At 41.9% G+C, this 22733-nt stretch overlaps 2 protein-coding genes across 2 annotated transcripts; one reads left to right on the top strand and one right to left on the bottom strand.

Annotated features, from left to right (window-relative positions):
• Positions 1-2160: 2160 nt before the first annotated feature.
• LOC120031630 (hepatocyte nuclear factor 6-like) lies at positions 2161-9309 on the top strand. The gene is made up of 2 exons (XM_038977433.1): positions 2161-3196; positions 8999-9309. Exons 1-2 carry the CDS (start codon positions 2161-2163, stop codon positions 9307-9309), a joined length of 1347 nt encoding a protein of 448 aa, XP_038833361.1.
• Positions 9310-13415: 4106 nt separating this feature from the next.
• Positions 13416-22085, bottom strand: LOC120031296 (cathepsin S-like). The gene is made up of 8 exons (XM_038976985.1): positions 21997-22085; positions 20395-20519; positions 19805-19927; positions 19037-19189; positions 16614-16838; positions 16287-16452; positions 15968-16070; positions 13416-13897 (listed from the first exon to the last, which is right to left on the bottom strand). The coding sequence occupies exons 2-8, from the start codon at positions 20515-20517 to the stop codon at positions 13798-13800; spliced, it is 993 nt and encodes a 330-aa protein (XP_038832913.1). The 5' UTR covers positions 20518-20519; positions 21997-22085; the 3' UTR covers positions 13416-13797.
• Positions 22086-22733: the final 648 nt, after the last annotated feature.

Below are 22733 nucleotides of genomic sequence, written 5' to 3'. Positions count from 1 at the left end.
ACACACACAGTGGACTCACCAAATATGTGCTGTGTTAAATGAAAAGCCAGAGCAATATCTGCTATAGGTCGAGTATCTTATGTAAAAAGGTCGCATTTAAACGAATGGCCTCATTGATTTTGTTTAGAACTACAGATTGAAGTGCGCAGTCTGGTGTCAATGGGCCTGCTCAGCCGTGGTTTGAGTGCTGATTAAGAGGTTCCCTAAATGAATCAGTTACAAGCGTGTCACTTGACAACGTTTATTTATAAGATGTTTGGATTTACATTTCCCTCAAATCTCCAAAATAAGACAAAAAAAGAAGCTTTAAAGCAGGAGGACATTATAATATAATTCAAATGAGCCCTATGGAGAGATACCGATTTAAGTATTCCAAAATGGGTGGTGAGAGTCTACACCATGTAGTCAATATAAATAGTTTTTCAATAGTCAATAAGACTGTAATGCGATTCTTATAATTGCATATTCATGACTAATAACATTTGTTATTATTAATAGACCACTGTTCCTAATAATAATAGTAACAGGGTAATATTATAATAATCACACAATAACAAGAATACAACCACCACTACTACTACTAGTAATAATAATAATAATAATAAAAAAGGAAAATATGGACAAAAAACTATTGTTTACAGTTAAATCTGCAGTCCGGCATCAGGCTAAAGATAATAATAGGTTTGTGTAGCATGGATGGACACAAAAGCACAACACAGTAGGTTATCTCAGTGAGCTACAGTAACCTAACCGTTGCAGTCCAGGATCAGGTGAATTAAATAGCTGAGCCATGGACAGGGTGTTGGCATAATTCATAAACTCTGCATGCTATTAGATAAAAAGGCTTAACTTTGGGGTTGTGAGAAAGGGTTCGTCTTCACCTAGTTGGTAAAACCCTGCCCCCTCCCTGGAGACGTTGGCCGAAGCGAAAGGGTTAATTGGAGTTGGAATTTCATTGCACATCTGTCAGATTTTTAAGACTGTGACGTAGCCTACTGAAAGGAGCGAGTGTGAACGGGGGGAGGAAGAGAAGCGAAAGAGTTGGTGGGGCTGAAATCGATGAAGTAGCAGGCTGAGGGAAGAGGAGGAGGAAAATCTCACGAGATAATGAAAGAAAAAGAGGAGAGCTGCTAGGTAGAGAAGAGCAAGGCTACATATGGACGTTTGACTTAAAAAAAAGACCAAAGGACAGGGAAAGGACGTATACCTAACCGCCAATTGTTTGGCCTCTTGTTTTATTGTATGTAGCATGCCTCGGTGCATCTGACCAATTGTGTGAATCTGCGCGGACAGGCTGGAAGACAAGAGACAAGCGACACAATCGGAGAGATGCAGAGGACCGACAACAGACGCGGATGCGCTCATATAACAGAATAAGGTAAGAATAATACAATTAAGAGGCCACATATCTGTTCGTTTTTGGTGTCGTTATATCTCAAAACAACTTAAATGCTCAGACATTTCCTAAATAGAACATATGACCACCATTCGTTGTCCGAATTGTGTTGAGAAATATGCAAACATGACGCACGTTAATGTCCAAAGAATCGTGTGCGCGCTCATCGAGTATTTAGAACTTTGCTTGAGAGGCAATAATGTGATTTGTAAGAGTGGATTTGCCTGTGAAGACATCGCGATGTCATTTTTTTTGTGTTACACATGCATTGATCGGCTCTCGTAGGAATGAAACAATTACACTTAATGTTTGAAATGCTTGTGACTGTGGTTATAGTCTACAATAGCCTAGACGTCACTATTGCATGAGCAGGCTATAACTAAAATACAGACGAGTAAACATTTGATCTCCCGCAGGCAAAAGAGCGACGAATCTGCGGTGGAACACAGTTGAGCCCCAAAGAAAGGATGAGAAGAGTGTTGTAGCACAAATACAAATAATGTGATAGTTAATCTTACTGAAGCTGCTTCACACTTGATTTCCTGGAGTTTGAAGGAGTTTAAAGAGACTACTTAAGTTGTTATCAGATAAATAATTGGACAGTATAGAAGCACATAAATCAATCCATTCAGAAATCAATAAATCCATAGTATTGTGCAACAGGAGAAGGACCATCCAGACTGCTAGTCTACTGTTAAACAACAACTAGGCTACTGAAACAACACCATCAAGATAGAAAAAAAGGTCAATTAACTGAATTCAAAATGGATGGAAGCCTAGGGGAGATGTCTGTCCAAATCCACTCTGAGCTCCACAGTCAGGATGGCAGAGCGATGCTGCATTCACGGGACCTTTCAGCTGCTTTCCCCAGGCCCTCCCTTGGGGGGCACTCCATGTCCCTGGAGCCTGAGCACCGACCTCCAGGTTTCGACCACTCCATGTCAGCGCTGGGCTATGGAGGAGATGCTCCATCTAGCTGTGGCAGCACGTACACCACACTAACCCCCCTGCAGCCTTTCGATGACAAATTTCACCACCACCATCACCACCACCATCCCTGCCTGCCGGTCAGCAATGTCATCGGGAGCTTTACTCTCATGCGTGAGGACAGAGGCCTGGGTGGCAACTTCTACAACCCTTACGGCAAAGATCTGGGGATGACACAGAGTCTTTCACCACCTTCTACAGACTCTGGCTTGGGGACACCCATGCATGGTTACGGGACACTGGGAAACAGCCCCAACGGCAATGGTGGCCAGATGCTTCCAAGTGGTTACGAGGTCCACGGGGGCAACATCTTCTGCAGGACGGCAGACTTCGGCAGGGAGATGTCCCCTCCAGGGCTGGGCGGCGACTCGTCGGTCAGCCATCAGCTGAACAAGATGGAGGCTCACCAACACGCGCCCAGCCACAATCCTCACATCTACAGCCAGCACTATCAACACCACCACCCCAGCCAACAGTCCTCAAAGGCCGGGGAGCTCCCCCACTCCTCGTCCTCTTTGCCCAGCAGTGAGGGCATGCTGCCCAGCTCCCAGGGTGGTGGAGGTGGAGGGGCTGGAGAGGAGATCGACACCAGGGACGTGGCCCAGAGGATCATCACTGAGCTGAAGAGGTACAGCATCCCCCAGGCCATCTTTGCAGAGAGGGTGCTGTGTAGGTCACAGGGCACTCTGTCTGACCTCCTGAGAAACCCCAAGCCCTGGGGCAAGCTCAAGTCTGGCCGCGAGACCTTCAAGAGGATGTCCCGCTGGCTGCAGGAGCCCGAGTTTCAAAGGATGGCCTCACTGCGGCTGGAGGGTAAGATCTTTTTCCATTTCTCTCCACCTCTCCATGTTTTTCTCCAAAAATCCAACACGATCTGTATGCTGCTCAGAGGAATGAAAAACGAGTTGTGCATTTCCTATGTTCCTAAAGGATATATTTGAATGATAGGTCCATAGTTTGTACGGTTACAGAGCATTCAAGGAGCAGGGTACACAATGTATTGTGATCTAGTTAAACCATTAGAGTGGACATTTGTCCTTCATAAATGAACCATGGAGATCATAGTTACAAGGATTATTGTTGGTGAAACCGCCATAATATACTATTTGTTTGTGCATGCCTGACGTTAAGAGTTGGGGAGATAGTTAGGAAATGTTGTTTCTGTTGTGGAAAGATACACTTGTTTTTTCACCCACACTTGATATGAATTCCCCATATCTGGGGAAAAAATGAAATGAATATAGGTGAAATGGGAGTACAAGATAAAACAACATTATGAAAAAAAAAATGCATTTTTAAAAGGCAGTACATGATTTGTTGGTTGACATCTGATATTCTTTAGGGATATGCACTGAAGAAGATAGCACAATATACAGTGCTGTGTTACCGCGTTGTCACTCCATAGGGACTGAGAAGCCATCTGATACACGAAGCACAGAAAGAGATCCAAGTGAACACAGTAATATGATATGGGCTGAGAGGAGTGTGCATATGTCGGCAGGGGTCTGTGAGCTGTGCAAGCAAGCACAGTTGATCACAGCTTTTCACTATCTGTCAGCAGCCCAACTGATTAAGCCCAAAAGCACAATAGGGCTCATAAGTAATGATTGTGCACTCTTGCAATCCTCTCACAATTATTGATCTTTGATTGTTTAGGTCTCTGAACACATGTGTACATCCTCAGTTCGACAAAATGTTACACTAATCATACTCAACCCAGGTATAAGTGATTATCTCTTTTAGATTTCCAAGGTTTCTGTTATGTGACAGCTTTGTTGTCTACAGTACATATTCAATGCATCCAATCTTTACTTGAAGCAGTGTTATTGTGCAAGGAAGGAAACATTTTTCCCCTGCCGCTGAGGTGTTGTGCCATCTGTAAACATTAGCATTTTTTGCATTTTCAGAAAACACCACCTTTTTATCATAGATGACACAACAATTTGGATTATCTTGCAGTATTCTTGTTATTTTACCTCAACGGTCATAGATTTTTTTTTCACAAAATTCAAGGAGCAGATCAATCCTAGTCATAAAAAATTAAGGCGCTTACATGGGGGATGTATTGCAAGCGTACTAACATTTGACAATGCTTCTCCCCCACACAGTCTAAACTTGCATATTTAGTTATTGGCAAAGGCACAATTTGGACAGCTCTGCACTTTTCTACATAACCTACTTTCTGAGGGGGTTGTTTTTCTCTTCCCGGCCAACCCCCTTTTGTTTAATTACAAGCCTCTATTGATTTCCATGGGAAAGAGCAGCACGCCATGCCCACACATACCTCGACCGCATCGGCAGATCGAGACAGGAATTAGAATGCACAGTGCCCTGTGCTCCCTAGTCTGAAGATAGCTCAAGTGTTCTTTGCTTCACGCCTCAAGTTTTAAGATGATCCACCTTAATGCAGCACTCCCTTTAAATACCCACCAGCTCCTTCAGCATCTCAGTGTCTCAGCCAGCTCTCCATGTTTATTGTTATCATGCCAGTTATCTTCCCTCGACATAATGTTTTATTATGCAAAGCTTTAGGATAAATGGTGGACCTGATTATGTAATGTCATCGTCTTTTAATATTTCTCTTTATGTGGAGACATTCTGAAGCGCTTACATGGAGAAGGTCATTTTACTTTCTCCTGTTTAGAGGTTATGCTCTCTGGATTACTGCACTGTATATTAGATGCATCTTCAGGCCAACCTCTGGCTGTGGAGGAGGCAATCAGGCTTTAGTCAGAGAAGAAGGCAGGGTGCAGCTAAAGACCACGCAGTGGTGCTTGAACACTTTAAGTCGCGAGGGATCAGGGAACCTAACTTTAAAGATGATGGCTGAAGCCCTTGACTGAAGGTCTAAATGAATAAGAAAGGTCAATGCGGTTTATGTCTCAGGTCCAGTGGCTGCGCCATCCCCCAGTAATGAAAGCCATGAAGCCAATCCACTGTATGTACGCTACTATATTCAGTTCAGTTATCCTAGCTCAAAGGTCACAAGGGAAACATTTGCATATAAAAAATGAGTAACATTCCAGTATGGTTTTAACAGCCCAGTCTCCCAAACAAACAATGTTGTTTTTATTGGGTTGTTGCAACTCCCCATTCTGGCGCTGAAGGGGTTAACTAGCCTCTATGGGTCGAGGAGTCTGAGCTGCACAGATTTAATCAATAATTTCTATCAGCCCCTGGCCCAAGAAATCAGCAGGGGGTGGGCTGGGGCTGGAGGGGGGACAGGGAGGGGGTCGGCTAGGAGGGGGTGGAGGTTCAGACGCCGGGGGGTAGAGAAAGGGCTTTCGATCACGTTTCAGCAACACGAGACAAGGGCATACATCATGATCAGGGGCTGTTCCCACGATCATAAGAAGCCTATAGGGGAATATTTATGTCTCCAGGAGTAGCCCCAGTGCCAGGGATTTATAGCATGGTAATTGCAAGCCTTTTACACATGATTACAGCATAAGGAAGCATTTACTTAATGGTCGGCGTTTTGATCGCCAGCGAGGGCGGGAGAAAAAGATAGGATGGAGAGGCAGTGGAAGAAAGGAGGTGTAGGACACCCTGACTCCTCCAACAACCCATAATTCCACAGTACAAGCAAGCTAACCACTACTTTCATGTCATTGCTTTCATTACCATGCGTTTCTGACCACAGGACAGTATGGGTTCTATAGCTGCAGTCTTCGTATTGACATGGTAGGAATGTATAACGCCAGTAAAACATGTAGCAGTTGGGAAAACCTATTCATTTTAGTTGTGGTAATATTGGCATGCTTCAGGAATTTCAGGCCGTTCGGATTTTAATGAGAAATGGTTCGATAACTCTCAGAAATGTAAATGAGCTGTAGATGCCTAAAAGGTAACAGGCCCTGTAATCTCACGTTGACAAGAGGTTAGATATCCCAGAGTCTAACATTTCCTTCAGATAATGATTCAGAGTAAATATACAGTGGGAATTACAGCACAGTGTATTAAGGCACAACATTCACATTTGCTAAACTAGACCTCAGCTATAGGCTAGTACATTTGAAATGTCGTCGTTATGATGGCACTACTAATAAATGTCCTAATGATAAAATATTTATCAGTTGTCTTTGAGTTGCCGTTTATCATTTGCACTACTGTGGGTTTACAGCAAATATCAGGCCTATCACCCCTCAGTGTGTGAGATGATTTTCAATGGGGAGATATACAGTAAGCCAATCTATCTATTGAACATCTATTGAACAGCGCCTTTCTTGGAGACTGGGGGCAGCCTCGCTGTGTGTATGTGGTGTGTCACTGCTTACGCTTTAAAAAGACCTTCACCATCAGCAAAAAAAGAAATACAACCACACGCTGCTGATTGAGGTCTTAAAAGTGTGCATTTAGGTAATTACAAGAGTCACCCAAATATGTTTTAGTCCACATAGGGCTTCTGAACACTCGGAGCAGTGCAGACTCTGCTTGTTTCAATCCTCTCTGACGTAACCTATTTAATAGAAAATAAATGAGTTCTCCCTACAGTGATTATCACTCACTCTCTCCGCCTCATGTAAATGACTTTTATGAGAAACGAATGATGTTGGAGTGTCCACTAAGACAAGTCAGCGGGGAAGAGGAGGGAAAAGGAGGAAGAATGAAGGGGGGGGGGGGCTGTCTTAATTTATGAAGACAACAGTGGGTGTAGTGTTTCCAGTACATACAGTATCTATTGTAGGCCTACTTGTATATGTGGTCAAATGTTTAGTTGTGGGCAGAGTAGCCCATACACCTTGTATTGTCTAATCCTCATATGGATGCACTGCAGACACAGCCCATAGTCTATACCGTTTTCTCTCAACACTCTAATAGGCTACATGTAAACATTGAACAATATACCATTTTAAGTGGGTCATTTCAAATGACTGAATTTTCTCTCAGAGACATTATGTTCTTTTTCCTTACGAGGACTGCACTGGCTGCTGTATACTATGGTCCAGGACTGCACTGGCTGCTGTATACTATGGTCCAGGACTGCACTGGCTGCTGTATACTATGGTCCAGGACTGCACTGGCTGCTGTATACTATGGTCCAGGACTGCACTGGCTGCTGTATACTATGGTCCAGGACTGCACTGGCTGCTGTATACTATGGTCCAGGACTGCACTGGCTGCTGTATACTATGGTCCAGGACTGCACTGGCTGCTGTATACTATGGTCCAGGACTGCACTGGCTGCTGTATACTATGGTCCAGGACTGCACTGGCTGCTGTATACTATGGTCCAGGACTGCACTGGCTGCTGTATACTATGGTCCAGGACTGCACTGGCTGCTGTATACTATGGTCCAGGACTGCAATTGTGAATAGCCTACGGAGCATTAACACTTTTCACTCTCCTGTGAATGATGCACAGACTTGCACATTAGTCATTTACCATCCTAATGCAAAAAGCCTTTAGGGACTTTACTGCAAAAATTGCTTGCAGGCTACTTATAGTCTACATTTGGATCCTATTTGGTTGGCATGGCAAATTTTACCGACCTCAAGTTGGCTTCTCTTTTTTGCCTTGGAAAACGTCTGTTATTCCTGTAGAATGACAGCCTCTGCCCCCATTGCTACATCTCCGTCCTCTGTCCTGGATAAGTGTAAACGGAAAACAACGACTTGGAATTTAGTCAAACTGAAATTCCAAATGAAAGCGAGGCTAAATTGTAGCTGAGTCTTACCAGTAAATGTGTGAAAATGTTTAGGTAAAACTGTAACACTAATTATTAAACAAAACTTTGATAGTCAATAATAACAACAACATAAGCCAGAACTGCAGGTAGGCCGATTGAAGTAGCCAATGTTGTTATGCAGGAGGTAACATTTACATTTTATTTCATGCTCTATTCTAGTGTAGGGTAATTCTGAAAACTCCCCACTTGCTCATGTACTTGCTCTGTGTTAGCCTCATTTTCCCACCACACACAGGTCAGGTGTCACACAGGCGCACTGACTTGTCACAGGTCCGCACATGCCAACAGAAAACAGAGCAGCCTAACCTCAGTGACGTGTACACTGCATTTGCTTTTCGTGAACTAACACTCGCACTTTACTTTCCCCCGCTACTAGCACTGACTTTGCTGATAGCTACTATATTGAGGAACAATATACTTACTATGAGTGAGATATGTGGTTGTCTCACCTAGCTATCTGAAGATGAATGCACTAACTAATCTGGATAAGAGTGTCTGCTAAATGACTAAAATGTCAATGTAGACCTATTCAGTAAAAAATGACATGCGGGCCTAGAAGAACTTGTTAATTTGTTATTTATCTGTAGCCTACTTTATGTTTTTTCTTTGCTGATGGGTGGTAATGTCCATGACAATAAATATTTTTAGGCCTAGTCTAGTTGTCTAGTCAGCATTTATCCAAGTTGAGTGGCCTACTTGCATGTAATAGTGTGACAGCCTAATGTCTAGATTTCTGGTGGATTAGGTTGATTTTACCAACTGTGCAGTGAAACAAGTTGCTGATTCATCTCTTTTAGCGAATCAAACTTGCTTAGCTAATCTGTTTTCCTTCAACAAATCCACTTTCTCTCAGCTAATCCATTTGTCCTAGTTAGCTAGCCAGTCTGTTTTAGCTAACCCATTTTTCTACTTCTTCTGCCTACAGCTTGCAAGCGGAAGGAGCAGGAGCAGAGTAAACTGGAGCGCAACCAGGGCCCAAAGCGCACCAGGCTGGTGTTCACGGACCTCCAGAGGCGTACCCTATTGGCCATCTTCCGGGAGAACCACCGGCCAGCCAAGGACCTCCAGGTCACCATCTCCCAGCAGCTGGGCCTGGAGCTCTCCACCGTCAGCAACTTCTTCATGAACGCCCGGCGCCGCAATGTCAACAAGTGGGCGGAAGAGGGCCGCCCCTCCTCCACAGGCTCTTCGGGCTCCAGCGTGTCCTCCTCCGCCGTGTCCTGCAGCACGGCCTGATGGGATAGAGGTGGGCTGGGTGGGCGTCGTGGCAGCAGAGGGCACATAGACTGGTCTAGGTAGAGATCAGGCGTAATAATGTACTCCTCATTATCAGAGGGAGTGATGGAGTTGGCGTAGTTTACTTTTTTATGAAGAATTATCACAGAGCATTTCAGACCAAAGTTGATCACTCCTTGATATTGAAGGGGTGATACCCAGAATAATATGAGAACTTGTATGAGACAAGTTCCTATAATTGGAATGGTCGTGGGTGAATAATTTATTTGAATTTTAAGAGGGTAACAGTGAGCATCCTTGATTTCTATAATTTCATCACATTCAATTTTAATATGGTAGGTTATGAAATCAAATCAAATTTCATTTGCCACATGCTTTGTTAACAACAGGTGTAGACTAACAGTGAAATGCTTACTTACGGGTCCTTTTCCAACAATCCAGAGTTAAAGATGAAAAGTAAAAAATAAAAATAAAAATGACACAAGGAATAATATGGTTATGAGGCTATTAATAATCAGGAGTAGCCATACTTTTGTTTGCCCATAGGGCTAATTTCATCTCCCTTACTAGAAACAGAAATCAAGAGGCATCGCTGCATTGCATAACACCCCTAATTCAAATTTTCACCGCCCGTTACATCGACAGATCTCCATCTTCTTATATTCTTTGTTTCTCTGAGGAGTCAAGACGAAGGTCACAGAGAATAACATGGGGATTGTGACAAAATCATAGCTCCATCACGCTTTCTAAAGAATGAGGCATGTGTTCCCATATAACATGGTTCGCAGGACTGCAGAACTCTTTGGATGATCAGGAGGTTATTTCTCTCTCTACGATTCTCCGTTTTCAATCATTACCTGTCACGAGAACCTTGACTTGTCTTTTACACTTCTTGACAACGGTTCCAGCTTGACTGAATCACAGTTTTCAAGGAGCAACCTTGGTGTGTCTCACTTTAAATCGGGACAGAATCTGTAAACAAGGGCAGAATTTCAAGGGATGCCAAGTCAGAGACTTTTTGATGAAACCCTCCAGCTTTAGGACATTGACTGACCTACCAAACAAAAGCTCTGTAGCCATTTTGACTCAACCAAAACACTTTGAACACGACGGACGCAAAGGAAAGAAGTACTTGTAACACAATGTATAGTAATGGTGTAGTATTTTTTCCACTCATGTTTCAAAACACTTAACTGAACAAACCTCGGCTCCATTGCAAATCTTTTTTTTTACAGATGCCTAGAAAATGGAGGAATGTGATTCTTTCAGCCCTTTTGTACAGATTTCAAGCACATTGCTCTATTTATAGAAATCCAATGGAAGTATGAGTTGTTGTTCCAGTCCTACTACGTACACCAAGGTCATTTTAGTTCCTCAAGGAACGGTTTTAACATGCCTCTTTATAACCAGTTTCATTGGAGCAAGAATTTAAAATGCCATTGCTGAACTGATCAATGTATTTATTACTGCATTTGTGTATTTATTGTTTTTCTTTTGTTTTCTCTCTATTTATTTGGTTATTTATTTATGCTATCTATATACTGTAAGTATTTATTTAATAATGCTTTGTATGTCTGTGTGAAACTGACTTTTTTTTCTGATGGGCACTTTTAGTTGTAGAATCCCATCATAATACCAAAGATTAAGATTGTCCTCCCTGAATGTATGGCCTAAACCCCTTTCCTCTCCCCCCGACTCCCAGTGATGTTACGTATCTCTCTCTTTAAGGCCTTTGTCTTTTTTTATAGAATAATGGGGATTTCTTTACTATTGGCAAATGTCTCTGTGGTCAGGTCTTATGCCGAGACTAAGCTTGTTTGAATGTTGTGGTAATGTGACATCTCATAGGTTCACAGGTTGCTTGTAAAATTGTGTTCAAACATCATTCAGCAGAGTGTCTGGAGTGTCCAGGGTTGCACTTACGGAGCATTTCAGGCTCTTAAGTGTGAATCCTTTGAGACCCCATGGAAACATGCATGCTGTGCATCTTCCTGGGGTTTGCATAGCAGTGACTCCCCTTGCTGCATTGCACACACTCCTGTCTATGTCCTGCTCAATGTGATTTCACCATCCTCCAGACTCATCCCTTCTGCCAGTCTTCTCAGTTCCACAGGCTCTTCTAGCATTTTCTCGTTTTTGCTTTGGCGGGTAGTGGGGAGGGATAGCTTGTCCACCAGCTAACGTGCACTTCTCCTGTCTTTAACCTTGGGAGGGGCGTGTTGTCGGGGCCCCTTCACAGCGTGCACTTGAAAGACGGGCGGTCATGAAAGAGGCCATCGACTTTTGCAGACTTCAAAGGGAGCCTTTTTTATCCATCTCCTCTCTGCGTATCTGGTTTAAGGGTCCGCTCCTGGCCAGACCCGTGGGCTTAGGGGCATTCAAAGGGGGCGGGGAGATCAGAGAGGTGGCTGAATCACCCCTGAACAGGGTGCAATGTTTTGGGAGAGGGGGTGGAAGGGCACAATAGAGTAGAATTAAAGTTTAATGAGCAACAATTGTAAGCATGCTGGGACCAAGGGAGGGGGCCAGTCTGGTGCAGGGAACATGAAAACCCCTACCAGTTTTGATGTTCCTTTTTTTCTAGCTTGTCATATGGTGTTCTATCAAAGACAATAGGATAGGTCCCCATGACACCTTTATTTTTTTTTACACTGCCCATATTTTAGAATAGAGTCTGCCCTCAAATGGGAGAGACTTCTCAGTCATTGTCTGCTCTGTCTTAACTGAGGAGAGAACTCCCCTTTGTACGGAGAGTTGATAGAGTATTGCAGGTGGTCTGTCATCAGTTTACGCCTGTTGCACCCCCTAGCGGAGTGTAAAGAAATGTCTCTCTAGATTAAAGGACGTCTTAGGCGAGGATGTTTTCAAGCTCTTCTGGGGCTTAAAAACACAGGTACATTATACACTAAAGTATAGCTGAATATGCATGGATACCCTCTGATATTGTTTTTGTACTATAAGTGGGGTTATCATTCCATCTTAATTAATACACCAGAAATCCAAAGATAGTGAAGTCCAGTGAGATGTGTTAAGTTACAGTATTTTTAGGTTCAGCATTTGTGGTTTGAACTGAGAGATTGACATGAAGTTGTGACTGTAGAGGAAGTATTTTGACTCGGTAACCCGTGTTCCATTTGTCCCCCTGTGTACATGAATACTTACCCATCTACCTCAACTGTGTGAGATGTTGTGTGGCAAAGAAGTTTCTTAACCAAAGATTCCATCCTTTCAGGGTGTCTGTCTATCTGTCTGTCCATCTGTCTCTCATGCTTTTTCAAAACCAAATGTGCTGGAATCAATCTGTTACAGGAGCAACCAAGCCCCATCCAGCCAAAGCGTAGTCCACTGCACTACAGAAGTCATATTTACCAATAATCTGTATATAATCATTTTCAAGACCAAAAAAGTAGGTGACAATCCAAGCAAGGAGGATCTTGCTGTAATCAACGTTGCCTATTCCTTGTACCAAACTAGAATCATGTGACTTACTGTAACAGTTATGAAAGCCCAAGAATCAAGAGTTCAACCAAAAACAAAAGGTCAAGAGGAGACTAAAGCTATTTTTTCACATTTGTAAAACCATTATTCCTTTTCCAATATGTTAGTGTATTTGAAATACTGTTTGATCCCACTGTTGGAAGCAGGAATAAATGACTCCATTCAAAAGCTTTAACGAGGCCAAATTGAGGGAAATATTGTATTTGACATGGGTTTGTGTCTGGGTTCCTGAACTAGGACTCACCCACCATACGTATCGTGCCATTCTCGTCCATGTGTTAGACTAACTAATGAATGTGGCTAACCAACCAAAGGCTTAAAACACAACACTTTACATGTCAATCATGGTGGGACATTTTGTAACAACAACTAAAGAGAATCCCTTTGAATACCTCATGTGAAATTGTTTGTTGTGATGTTGCACCAAAAAATTAAAATGACTCATTTGTAACCCAATTTAGTTTGTTGGTCTGCTGACTTCATTCACGCTGCATGGCAACACACAGGATGTAGGTCTACATACGCTGTGACTGAGGAAATGGAAATAAACACACATTGCAATTTACAGTCACTACAGTTTGGAGGTAGAAGTATTAATTCAATTCAAATCAGTTCTTTAAAAGTTATATTTATTTGATGACAAAATATACTTTGATTTAAGTAAGTATGTAGCCTTGCACGACCCTTGGCTTGTGCGAGCCAGAACAGCTCATCGGAGCAGGAGCCTATCTCCTGTTTCTGTAGCGTGAGGCAGCTTGATGTACAGTACACCCCCTGGATGCTGGCTACAGTGATAATGTAGATAATCACATTTGACTTATACATGATTTGTAAAAACACTTCTTAAGAAGTACTGTCTATATAGACAGAAAGTGATAGAAAGTGAAATGGTAAAAACAACACTAAAACAATGGAGGAAGTAAAAATGAATTACATTAAATTAATAAAAGGGCTAAGCTTTTCCAGTTAGGCCACTTTGATTGGCAGGAGTTACATGACAGGGTAGCACCCATACAAGGCGATGCCACACTGGTTGTCCTTGTTGCGTGACATCCGTATATATCCCTGGTCTCCCCACGATAAGCTCCAGCTAGACAGAGGGTGAGGAAGATTGAAACATATTTCCAATGAACATCAATACTCAATAAACTAGGGGTCTAGCTTTTCTTGCCAAGGCACCCCCTCCCAGGCAAACCGGCGAGCCAGGGACCCCCTCCCAGGCAAACCGGCGACCCAGGGACCCCCTCCCAGGCAAACCGGCGAGCCAGGGACCCCCTCCCAGGCAAACCGGCGAGCCAGGGACCCCCTCCCAGGCAAACCGGCGACCCAGGGACCCCATCATACGTTAGTAACAAAATAAATCACCTGTCTTGTCTTATCATCAGGTGAATCATAATGGAATAGATTTGGTAGATCGTTTTTCAGTATTTTGACCTCCCCACATTAGAATTGTAAGAGGAAATGTAAACTCTAACATTGTCTATTAGCTAGAAAGGTAACTCTAAACACATTTTCGCTAAGAGCAGCTATTTAGCTTGTTAAACAAAGGTTAGCCAGCCATGTATGTCCAAGTCAAGAAAGTTTACCAGCAGCTAGCTGACTAAACTCAACTCCATGGTAAAGGAAGTTTCTGATAAACTCCACCAACGGAGTTGAGCAGAGACCAGGCTTTGTGAAATTCAGCTCCGACTACATTGATTCGCTCAAGGTCAATACTTTAAAAAAAAGTCAATTATGAAACGCTTACCTTGTACCTATGTTCGTCCTCTGTAGTTGTGGGACTTCCTTTTTCAATGAATGTTAATCAAATACAACCACCGACTGTTTGCTCGTTTCTGTTTCTCGAAGATGGCAACTCAGCTTGAATGTGCATGTGCCAATTGAATCTCCGATGATGTTGGCCTAGATTGTGCAATTGGATTGGAAATGAGCATTTGTAGACCTAGGCCTACTTCATCTGAGATTCAACTGGCACATGCACATTCACGCTAAGTTGCCATCTTCGAGAAAACAGTCAGTGGTTGTATTTGATTAACATTTATAGAATAAAATATGGATTTCATCAAACAAAGAAAGACACACAACTACAGAGGACAAACATAGCTAGGTACAAGGTAAGCGTTTCATAATTACAATTTTTGAAGTATTGACCTTGGGCAAATAGATGTAGTCAGTGCTTAAATGTAGTCAGAGTTTACAGATGTAGTCAGAGCTTAAATTCCCCAAAGCCTGTTCTCTGCTCAACTCCGTTGGTGGTGTTAATCAGAAACCTCCACCATGGAGTTGAGTTTAGTCAGCTAAGCATCAGCCAGCGGCACTTGCCGTACTGGTAGCCTATTCGCGGGAGCTTTTTCAAAGCCTATGTTCGATACTCCAGTGAGTGTAATTGGCTCCAATCAGAGTAATTTGGTCAATATTAGGAGTTAAGAGATAAAGTTGACATTATTAAATTGAACAAAAATACAAAAGAAATTGTGGTCACACCAGATACAGACTGGTTTCCATGCCCCTACCTTTTTTTAAGGTATCTGTGACCAACAGATGCATATCTGCATTCCTAGTCATGTGAAATTCATAGATCAGGGCCTAAGGAATTTATTTAAATTGACTGATTTCCTTATATGAATTGTAACTCAGTAAAACCTTTTAAATTGTTGCATGTTTCGTTTTTATTTTTGTTCAGTGTAGAAATAAGATATTCTCCTCTTTTCTACAGTAGGTATGTTGTTTATTCTGTTGTTGCTAGAGATATTCATAAAAACATTGGGGGGGGAAATGATATTAAAATGATTATTTTGGCGGACCCCCTGCAGTACCGCTAAGGGGCCGCAGACCCCCGGTTGAATAACCCCACAATAAACAATAGCATTAACTCCCAAACTACCAAGGTTAATTTGTCTAAAGCCCAATTTGAGTTTTACTTTCTCTTTCCACTTCCCTTTTTACCCTTCACCATGGTCCTGTTTTTTGTAATAAAACAAAGGAGCAGATGGAGGTTTGAAAAGGGGAATCAAGTTAGATACTAAGTCCACTTGGAGGATCTTTTCATCTCAGCTCTGAACAGTAGCCCTGTTTGACTAAATATCTAGATACAGAACAACAGAAGAGCAGATGGAGCTTTGAAGATGGAAACTCTGAGTGAAGTTCTAAATCCCCTTACCTGTTCTTCACCAGCCAGTAATCCTGCCCGTCCAAAGTACCGTACCCCACAGCAAGGACAGCATGGTTTATCTTCTTTGTGCAAGTTGGATCATTGTAAACTCCTACAATGATACATGGGTTGGACAATGACAAGTCAATCCTCAATATATATGCATTTCTCCACAAGTCAAAGCCCAGCAGTTGACCATAAAGTGGACAATTACACAATAAAAGCCACATTGTTTCAGATTTAGATATACATGACCAATGTCAAGACCATACTGTCCTTAAAATGTAAAAAAAATGACCCAAGAAGTTGAAATGAAGTTTTTCCGTACCACTGCGGTAGAAGGTAAAAAGAGGTCGGGTGGCGTCAATGGCAACAGAGATGGGTCCGATGGTGGCCAGAGCTTCTTTCAGTACCCCCTCATCCCCCTCAGGTAGAAAGCTGTACCTGGAACAGTTTGCAGCACGCTGAGCAGGGTTGTAGTTACACTGTTGTTGCTAACAGGGGAGACAAGACAACAAAGGGGTCAGATACTACTGCACAAGGCTAATGTGGCGTGGGAAATAAGCTACAACCAGCTAGTTACTGCAGCTACTTACCAAGGGCAGCTGACCCCAGCTACACACTATTAATACTGTTAATACTAGTTTATACTCACCACTCCCTTGTAGGGGTAGGATTGGTCAGAGTCAATGCCCTGGTTGTCGATGACATACTGGAAGGCCTGGCTCATGAAGCCACCATTGCAGCCCTTGTTGCCGTATTTGGAGGAGCAGTCCACCAGGTTCTGGGAGCTGATGTCTATCAGTTTACCTGTGGTCTTCATCAGCTGGCCCTCCAGGGCTCCGACAGAGCTGAATGCCCAGCAGGAGCCACAGGAGCCCTATGGACGAGACAGAAGCAATCCCCATCTAATACCTGGATAAAGTTCATTTGAGAGTCCTATTAGTAATACCTTATTTTACAGTACTGTTTCATTATTATTAAATCTACAATAAATTACGTGGTAGCAATGTTTGCTGAAACGTGCAATATAATTAAAAGGAAAAAGTGCAATATAATTCACAACTTGGTGTCAAATAGTGCCTAGTGGTGCTTGATTCAGTTCTCACAGTACCCCAAAAGTAATTATTTTACTATGTAATACAGAAACATTTTACTGGAACAATAAAGTGTAACTGAAATGTTCATGTTATGTAAACGTGCAGTGCTTGTCATTCAGTGGTTTTAAACTTGCACACCCTAGCACTTAGGCCAACGACTACCTCACAAAAAAGGAACTCATTCAACAACTGAGAACAAGGAAGAGGCCTACAGTAAACAAACAGAGGAAGTAAGACCTGAAAAGAGACAGCTCTGACATCCTGATATCAGTAATTATCCTGTAACAACATCTTTAATTAATCCCAAGGATATTTACCAGTAGTTAAAAAAGATAATACATATAATTTATGATATACATACAACAGTACACATGTACACAAATGTTATTTGATATATTTATTAGGATCCCCATTAGCCGACGCCAATGACGACAGCTAGTCTTACTGCTGTCCAACACAGACGAAAGACTTTACAATTTGCCAGTTTGGACACAGCTCCTCATTCCAGGGTTTTTCTTTATTTTTACTATTTTCTATATTGTAGAATAATAGTGAAGACATCAAAACTATGAAATAACACATATGGAATCATATAGTAACCCAAAAAGTGTTAAACAAATCTAAATATATTTTATATTTGAGATTCTTCAAAGTAGCCACCCTTCGCCTTGATGACAGCTTTGCACACTCTTGGCATTCTCTCAACCAGCTTCATGAGGTTGTTACCTGGAATGCATTTCAATTAGCAGGTGGAATTTATTTCCTTCTTAATGCATTTGAGCCAATCAGTTGTGTTGTGACAAGGTACAATAGTAGTGATATACAGAAAAAACCATCAAACGCTGTGATGAAACTGGCTCTCATGAGGACCGCCACAGGAAAGGAAGACCCAGAGATACCTCTGCTGCAGATGATAAGCGTATTAGTTACCAGCCTCAGAAATTGCAGCCCAAATAAATGCTTCACAGAGTTCAAGTAAGAGACACATCTCAACAGACTGTGTGAATCAGGCTTTCATAATCGAATTTCTGCAAAGAAACCACTACTAAAGGACACCAACAAGAAGAAGAGACTTGCTTGGGCCAAGAAACACGAGCAATGGACATTAGACCAGTGGAAATCTGTCCTTTGGTCTGATGAGTCCAAATTTGATATTTTTGGTTCCAAACGCCATGTCTTTGTGAGACGTAGAGCAGGTGAACGTATGATCTCTGCATGTGTGGTTTCCACCATGAAGAAGGTAGGAGGAGGTGTGATGGTGTGAGTGGGCTTTGCTGGTGACACTGTCAGTGATTTATTTAGAATTCAAAACACACTTAACCAGTATGGCTACCACAGCATTCTGCAGCGATACGCCATCCCATCTGGTTTGCGCTTAGTGGGACTATCATTTGTTTTCAACAGGACAATGACCCAACACACCTCCAGGCTGTATAAGGGCTATTTGACCAAGAAGTAGAGTGATGGAGTGCTGCATCAGATGACCTGACCTCCACAATCACCCAACCTCAACCCAATTGAGATGGTTTGGGATGAATTGGACTGCATTGAAGGAAAAGCAGCCAACAAGTGCTCAGCAAATGTGGGAACTCCTTCAAGACTGTTGGAAAAGCATTCCAGGTGAAGCTGGTTGAGAGAATGCCAAGCGTGTGGAAAGCTGTCATCAAGGCAAAGGGTGGCTACCTTGAAGAATCTAAAAAGTAACACTTTTTTGGTTACTACATGATTAGATATGTGTTATTTCATAGTTTTGATGTCTTCAATACTATTTTACAAATGAGAAAATAGTAAAAATAAAGAAAACCTTGAATGAGTAGGTGTGTCCAAACTTTTGACTGGTACTGTATATTTAAAAACATTAACATGCAGTGTGTGTGTGTGCATCTATCAGTTACACATACATGTCAGTACATAAAGGAGCAGACACAAACCGCACTGACCGCATCTGTTCACACAAACCGCAGCTGTTCCTCATTACCTGCATTTTGACTTCAGTGACATAGCCCTTCTCTCTCCAGTCAAAGGTATCAGGTATGGGGGCAGCGGAGGATCCTACAAATGCAGAGGGCTCCCTCTTGAGGTCAGCAGGAACACGCAATGAGGCAAAAGACTGGGCAATCTCTTCCTGGGTCTGAAAATGGTTGACAAGAGAGGCAACACGTTGACCAGACTGAGCATTTAAAGAGCACTTACTGTAATCAGCATAATAAATCCATCCCATGAACTCAAGGCTACATCAACTGGAGGAAGATGCATGTTGAAACAGGATAACAAATACATTTAAAGGCACATAGTGCAATGTGATGATACTTTTACTTGCGTATTTACAGAAAACAAATCAGATGCGTACTCATGAAAGGGTGCATCCACTTGTTAAACATACTAGAGGCATAAGGAAGTATATTTGCAGTCATGCTCATTAATCACTAAGATTAGGAATGAATGCACGCACTGTCTTGTCTTCAGGAAACCAGTTTAGCAACATTTCAACACCTATTGGCCAAGAAAATCGAACACCGGAAAAAAATGACAAAGGAACTCAACAAAGTAAATAGTCATTCCTTCATGTAAACCAGGTCTGACTGCAATACCTACTGAAAGCATGCCTTTTTTGGAATCATATTCCATACACGCACTATCAAACTTTTATGGAATCAGGCCAAGGTAGGTACTAAATTTACCTACAATTTCAGATATCAGAGTTCCAAACTGGCCCTTGGCATTGTCAGTGACCTGAGGCCCTCACCATGTCCCCCATGTGATTCATGCCCAGGTCATAGGTGTGCATGTCCATGGACGCCTCCAGGTTGTGGAGGCTGATCAGCTGAAGATTCCTCTCCCAGACCTCCCTTCGGCCCAGCTCCTCAATCTACACAGTATCCACACACACAGGGGTGGAACAATCTCAGTCAATGACTTGTAAAACAATACACTTTCAAATATGTAAACCACACAGGTTGAATCACAATGCATTCAGTGCTAGCTAGTTAGATGTAAGAAATGGGGTGGCAGGTAGCCTAGTGGTTAGAGCGTTGGACTAGTAACCGAAAGGTTGCTAGATCGAATCCCTGAGCTGACAAGGTAAAAATCTGTCATTCTGCCCCTGAACAAGGCAGTTAACCCACTGTTCCTGGGCCGTCATTGAAAATAAATATTTGCTCTTAACTGACTTGACAAGTTAAATAAAGGTAAAAAAAATAATGTTTTAAATGTATGTGGGAAAGGTGGTGGTACTTTCAACCTATACAGCGAACAGAACCTGTCTAAATGCCACTATTGTAGCAGCTTGGCCTTGTCCTAGCCAAAACATATTGTAACGATGCTGGTTCACCTCACCTCAGTCTGGTAGTTCTTGCCATGTGTCTTCTTCCACATCTGCCAGTGCTGTTCCAGCATTGGGTCAAACAGGGCAACTGCTGTGCCACATAGTACAGCGAGCAGCAGGTTCCACAACATCATGCCTGCACAGAAAATAGACAAGTATTATTCAACCAGGAGGCAATTATATTGTACTGTTTCATTGTGTATCCAAATAAGGAAGTAATAGTGTGTGACTCAATTAAGTTTAAGTTGCGCAAATAAGTTTACTGCGACAGGAACTACTGTAGCCTATACACAATGAGTCAGCTTGTCACAAGACCAACCATCAACGGGTATTGAAACTGTTGCGCAAACAAACTGTTGATCAAGAGTCTTTAACGCTGATCAAATAAATAACCATCACTCAGATTCTACAAAAACGTTGCATATAGAAAAATGAAAAATTCAATAGGAAGCTTCAGTGTTCAAGATTAGGCTATCGGACGTACCGGTGTTGTTAACCCATCTCTACTGCGAAAAAGAAAGCCCAAAAACTGGTCAAATTATATCATTTCATAAAAATTAAGCAAATTGTGTCGTTGGGTAGGCTTATTATTTAGTTAAATAAGTATCTCAGTAGGTTTGCCACTAGGCTATCAGTAGAAATCATCTAGTTTATGAAACTGTACAACTCATTAATGTGATGTTGTCCAAGTTACAAAAAAGGTTGTAATGAAAAGAGGAATTCGACAATTTCACAGAAGGAAGAAAACATAAATACATGAATGGTTATAAGCAAATAATGTTGCACTGACATATTAAAAACGAAAGTAAAACGAATGCTTTATGAAGATGCTTAAATAAGGTCAAGTTAAAACAACATTCCTAATTAAACGAGTCTAGCTAATTACATTATGTAATAAATACCATTTGAAAATAACACAAGCATATTGCTATTACATTGTTATAACTAACTTCTTTCTAAGCAGGGTTTCTCACACACCCAGAGACAGATGGCTGACACAGGCCTTTTCATAAAGACTGATAAGAAAAGTGGTGCCTGGTACTGCATATCACGAGAAACTGAGACACACACATACCCAAGGACAGAGGGCTGACGTAAACCTTTCATAAACACAGATAAGACAGGAACATCTTCGCACACACAAAAACTCCTCTTCAGTCTGAACATTTTACAGAGACACACAGAAATGTCAAAATAGGAACATCTACGCACACACCTAATCTCCTGTTTTAGCTGAACATTTCTGAAGACAAAGAACTCTACTCAGAGCCAATGGGACAGTGATACTGGCCTGAAGGAGACCTCGCCCAACTCATCAGAACCAACCAGAGGACCAGAACTTCCAGACTCAACCTACTTTCTGTACTGTATAAAATGTATATGCACTCTGTTATCTGGGCTTCTTTCGGATAGTTCCATTTGAGCTTGATGAAAAGGGTCCGTGCACGCTATTTCAGATATCTTTACCTCTGAATAAATTGCATTTAATTAAACCTCATCCACCCTGTCCAGAGTCTCTACTTCGTCTCAGTTCTCCAGTAAACATGTTTTATCAACAATTATGAACTTGAAATAGCCTATCTGCCTCGACTGAAAACGGAGAAACGTTTTACCTTGTAAAACTCGGTTGCACCTGATGATGACTTCAGAGGGAGCAAGGCGCGTCAATTGATTTCGGTGGGATCTGTTTTCCTGCTTGATATTTATTTGTGAAAGTCATGTGGTAGAACTTCCTCATTGACCATTTCTTTTGTGTCATCTATAAATGTCTATGTTGACCATGCTAAAATACTATTTCTCATTGCATTTCAAAACAATGCTATAGACCCCTTAATTAGAATGTATATGACTTCTATGAAGGATAGGGGGAAAATATAAAAATATATAGGCAGATATCATACTGACTAGTAGCCAGCCCACTGTTCTTAAATATTTGTTAAAATATATAAACAATTAGGGTTAAGTGACTTGCTTGAGGGCACATCTACAGATGTTTCACCTAGTTGGCTTAGGGATTCAAACCAGCAACCTTTTGGTTACTGGCCCATTGCTCTTAACAGTCTGCCAATCTCTTTTTTAAACATTGCAATCAGTGTATTTATAAACATTACATTTAATCAACGCTACATTAACTATTCAGGAGCTTTCATCTGATTGTAAGACTAGATCACAGGAAGTCTGTTGTTTGAGGGGGTGTGTCTGAAGCAGGAAGAGATGTTACTGTTTATTGTCATTGTCTCTCTATCTCAGGACCTCAAGAAGGCTTCTAATCTATACTGTATTCATCATCATCAGATTTAACAGTCAACACAAATACATGTATGATTATTTCATATTGTTGTGTATGTAT

The sequence above is a fragment of the Salvelinus namaycush genome, chromosome 37 (genome assembly GCF_016432855.1).
Source record: "Salvelinus namaycush isolate Seneca chromosome 37, SaNama_1.0, whole genome shotgun sequence".
Taxonomy (NCBI): Eukaryota; Metazoa; Chordata; class Actinopteri; order Salmoniformes; family Salmonidae; genus Salvelinus; species Salvelinus namaycush.
The sequence above is the reverse complement of the archived record's forward strand: the minus strand, read 5'-3'. Positions and strand labels throughout refer to the sequence as shown.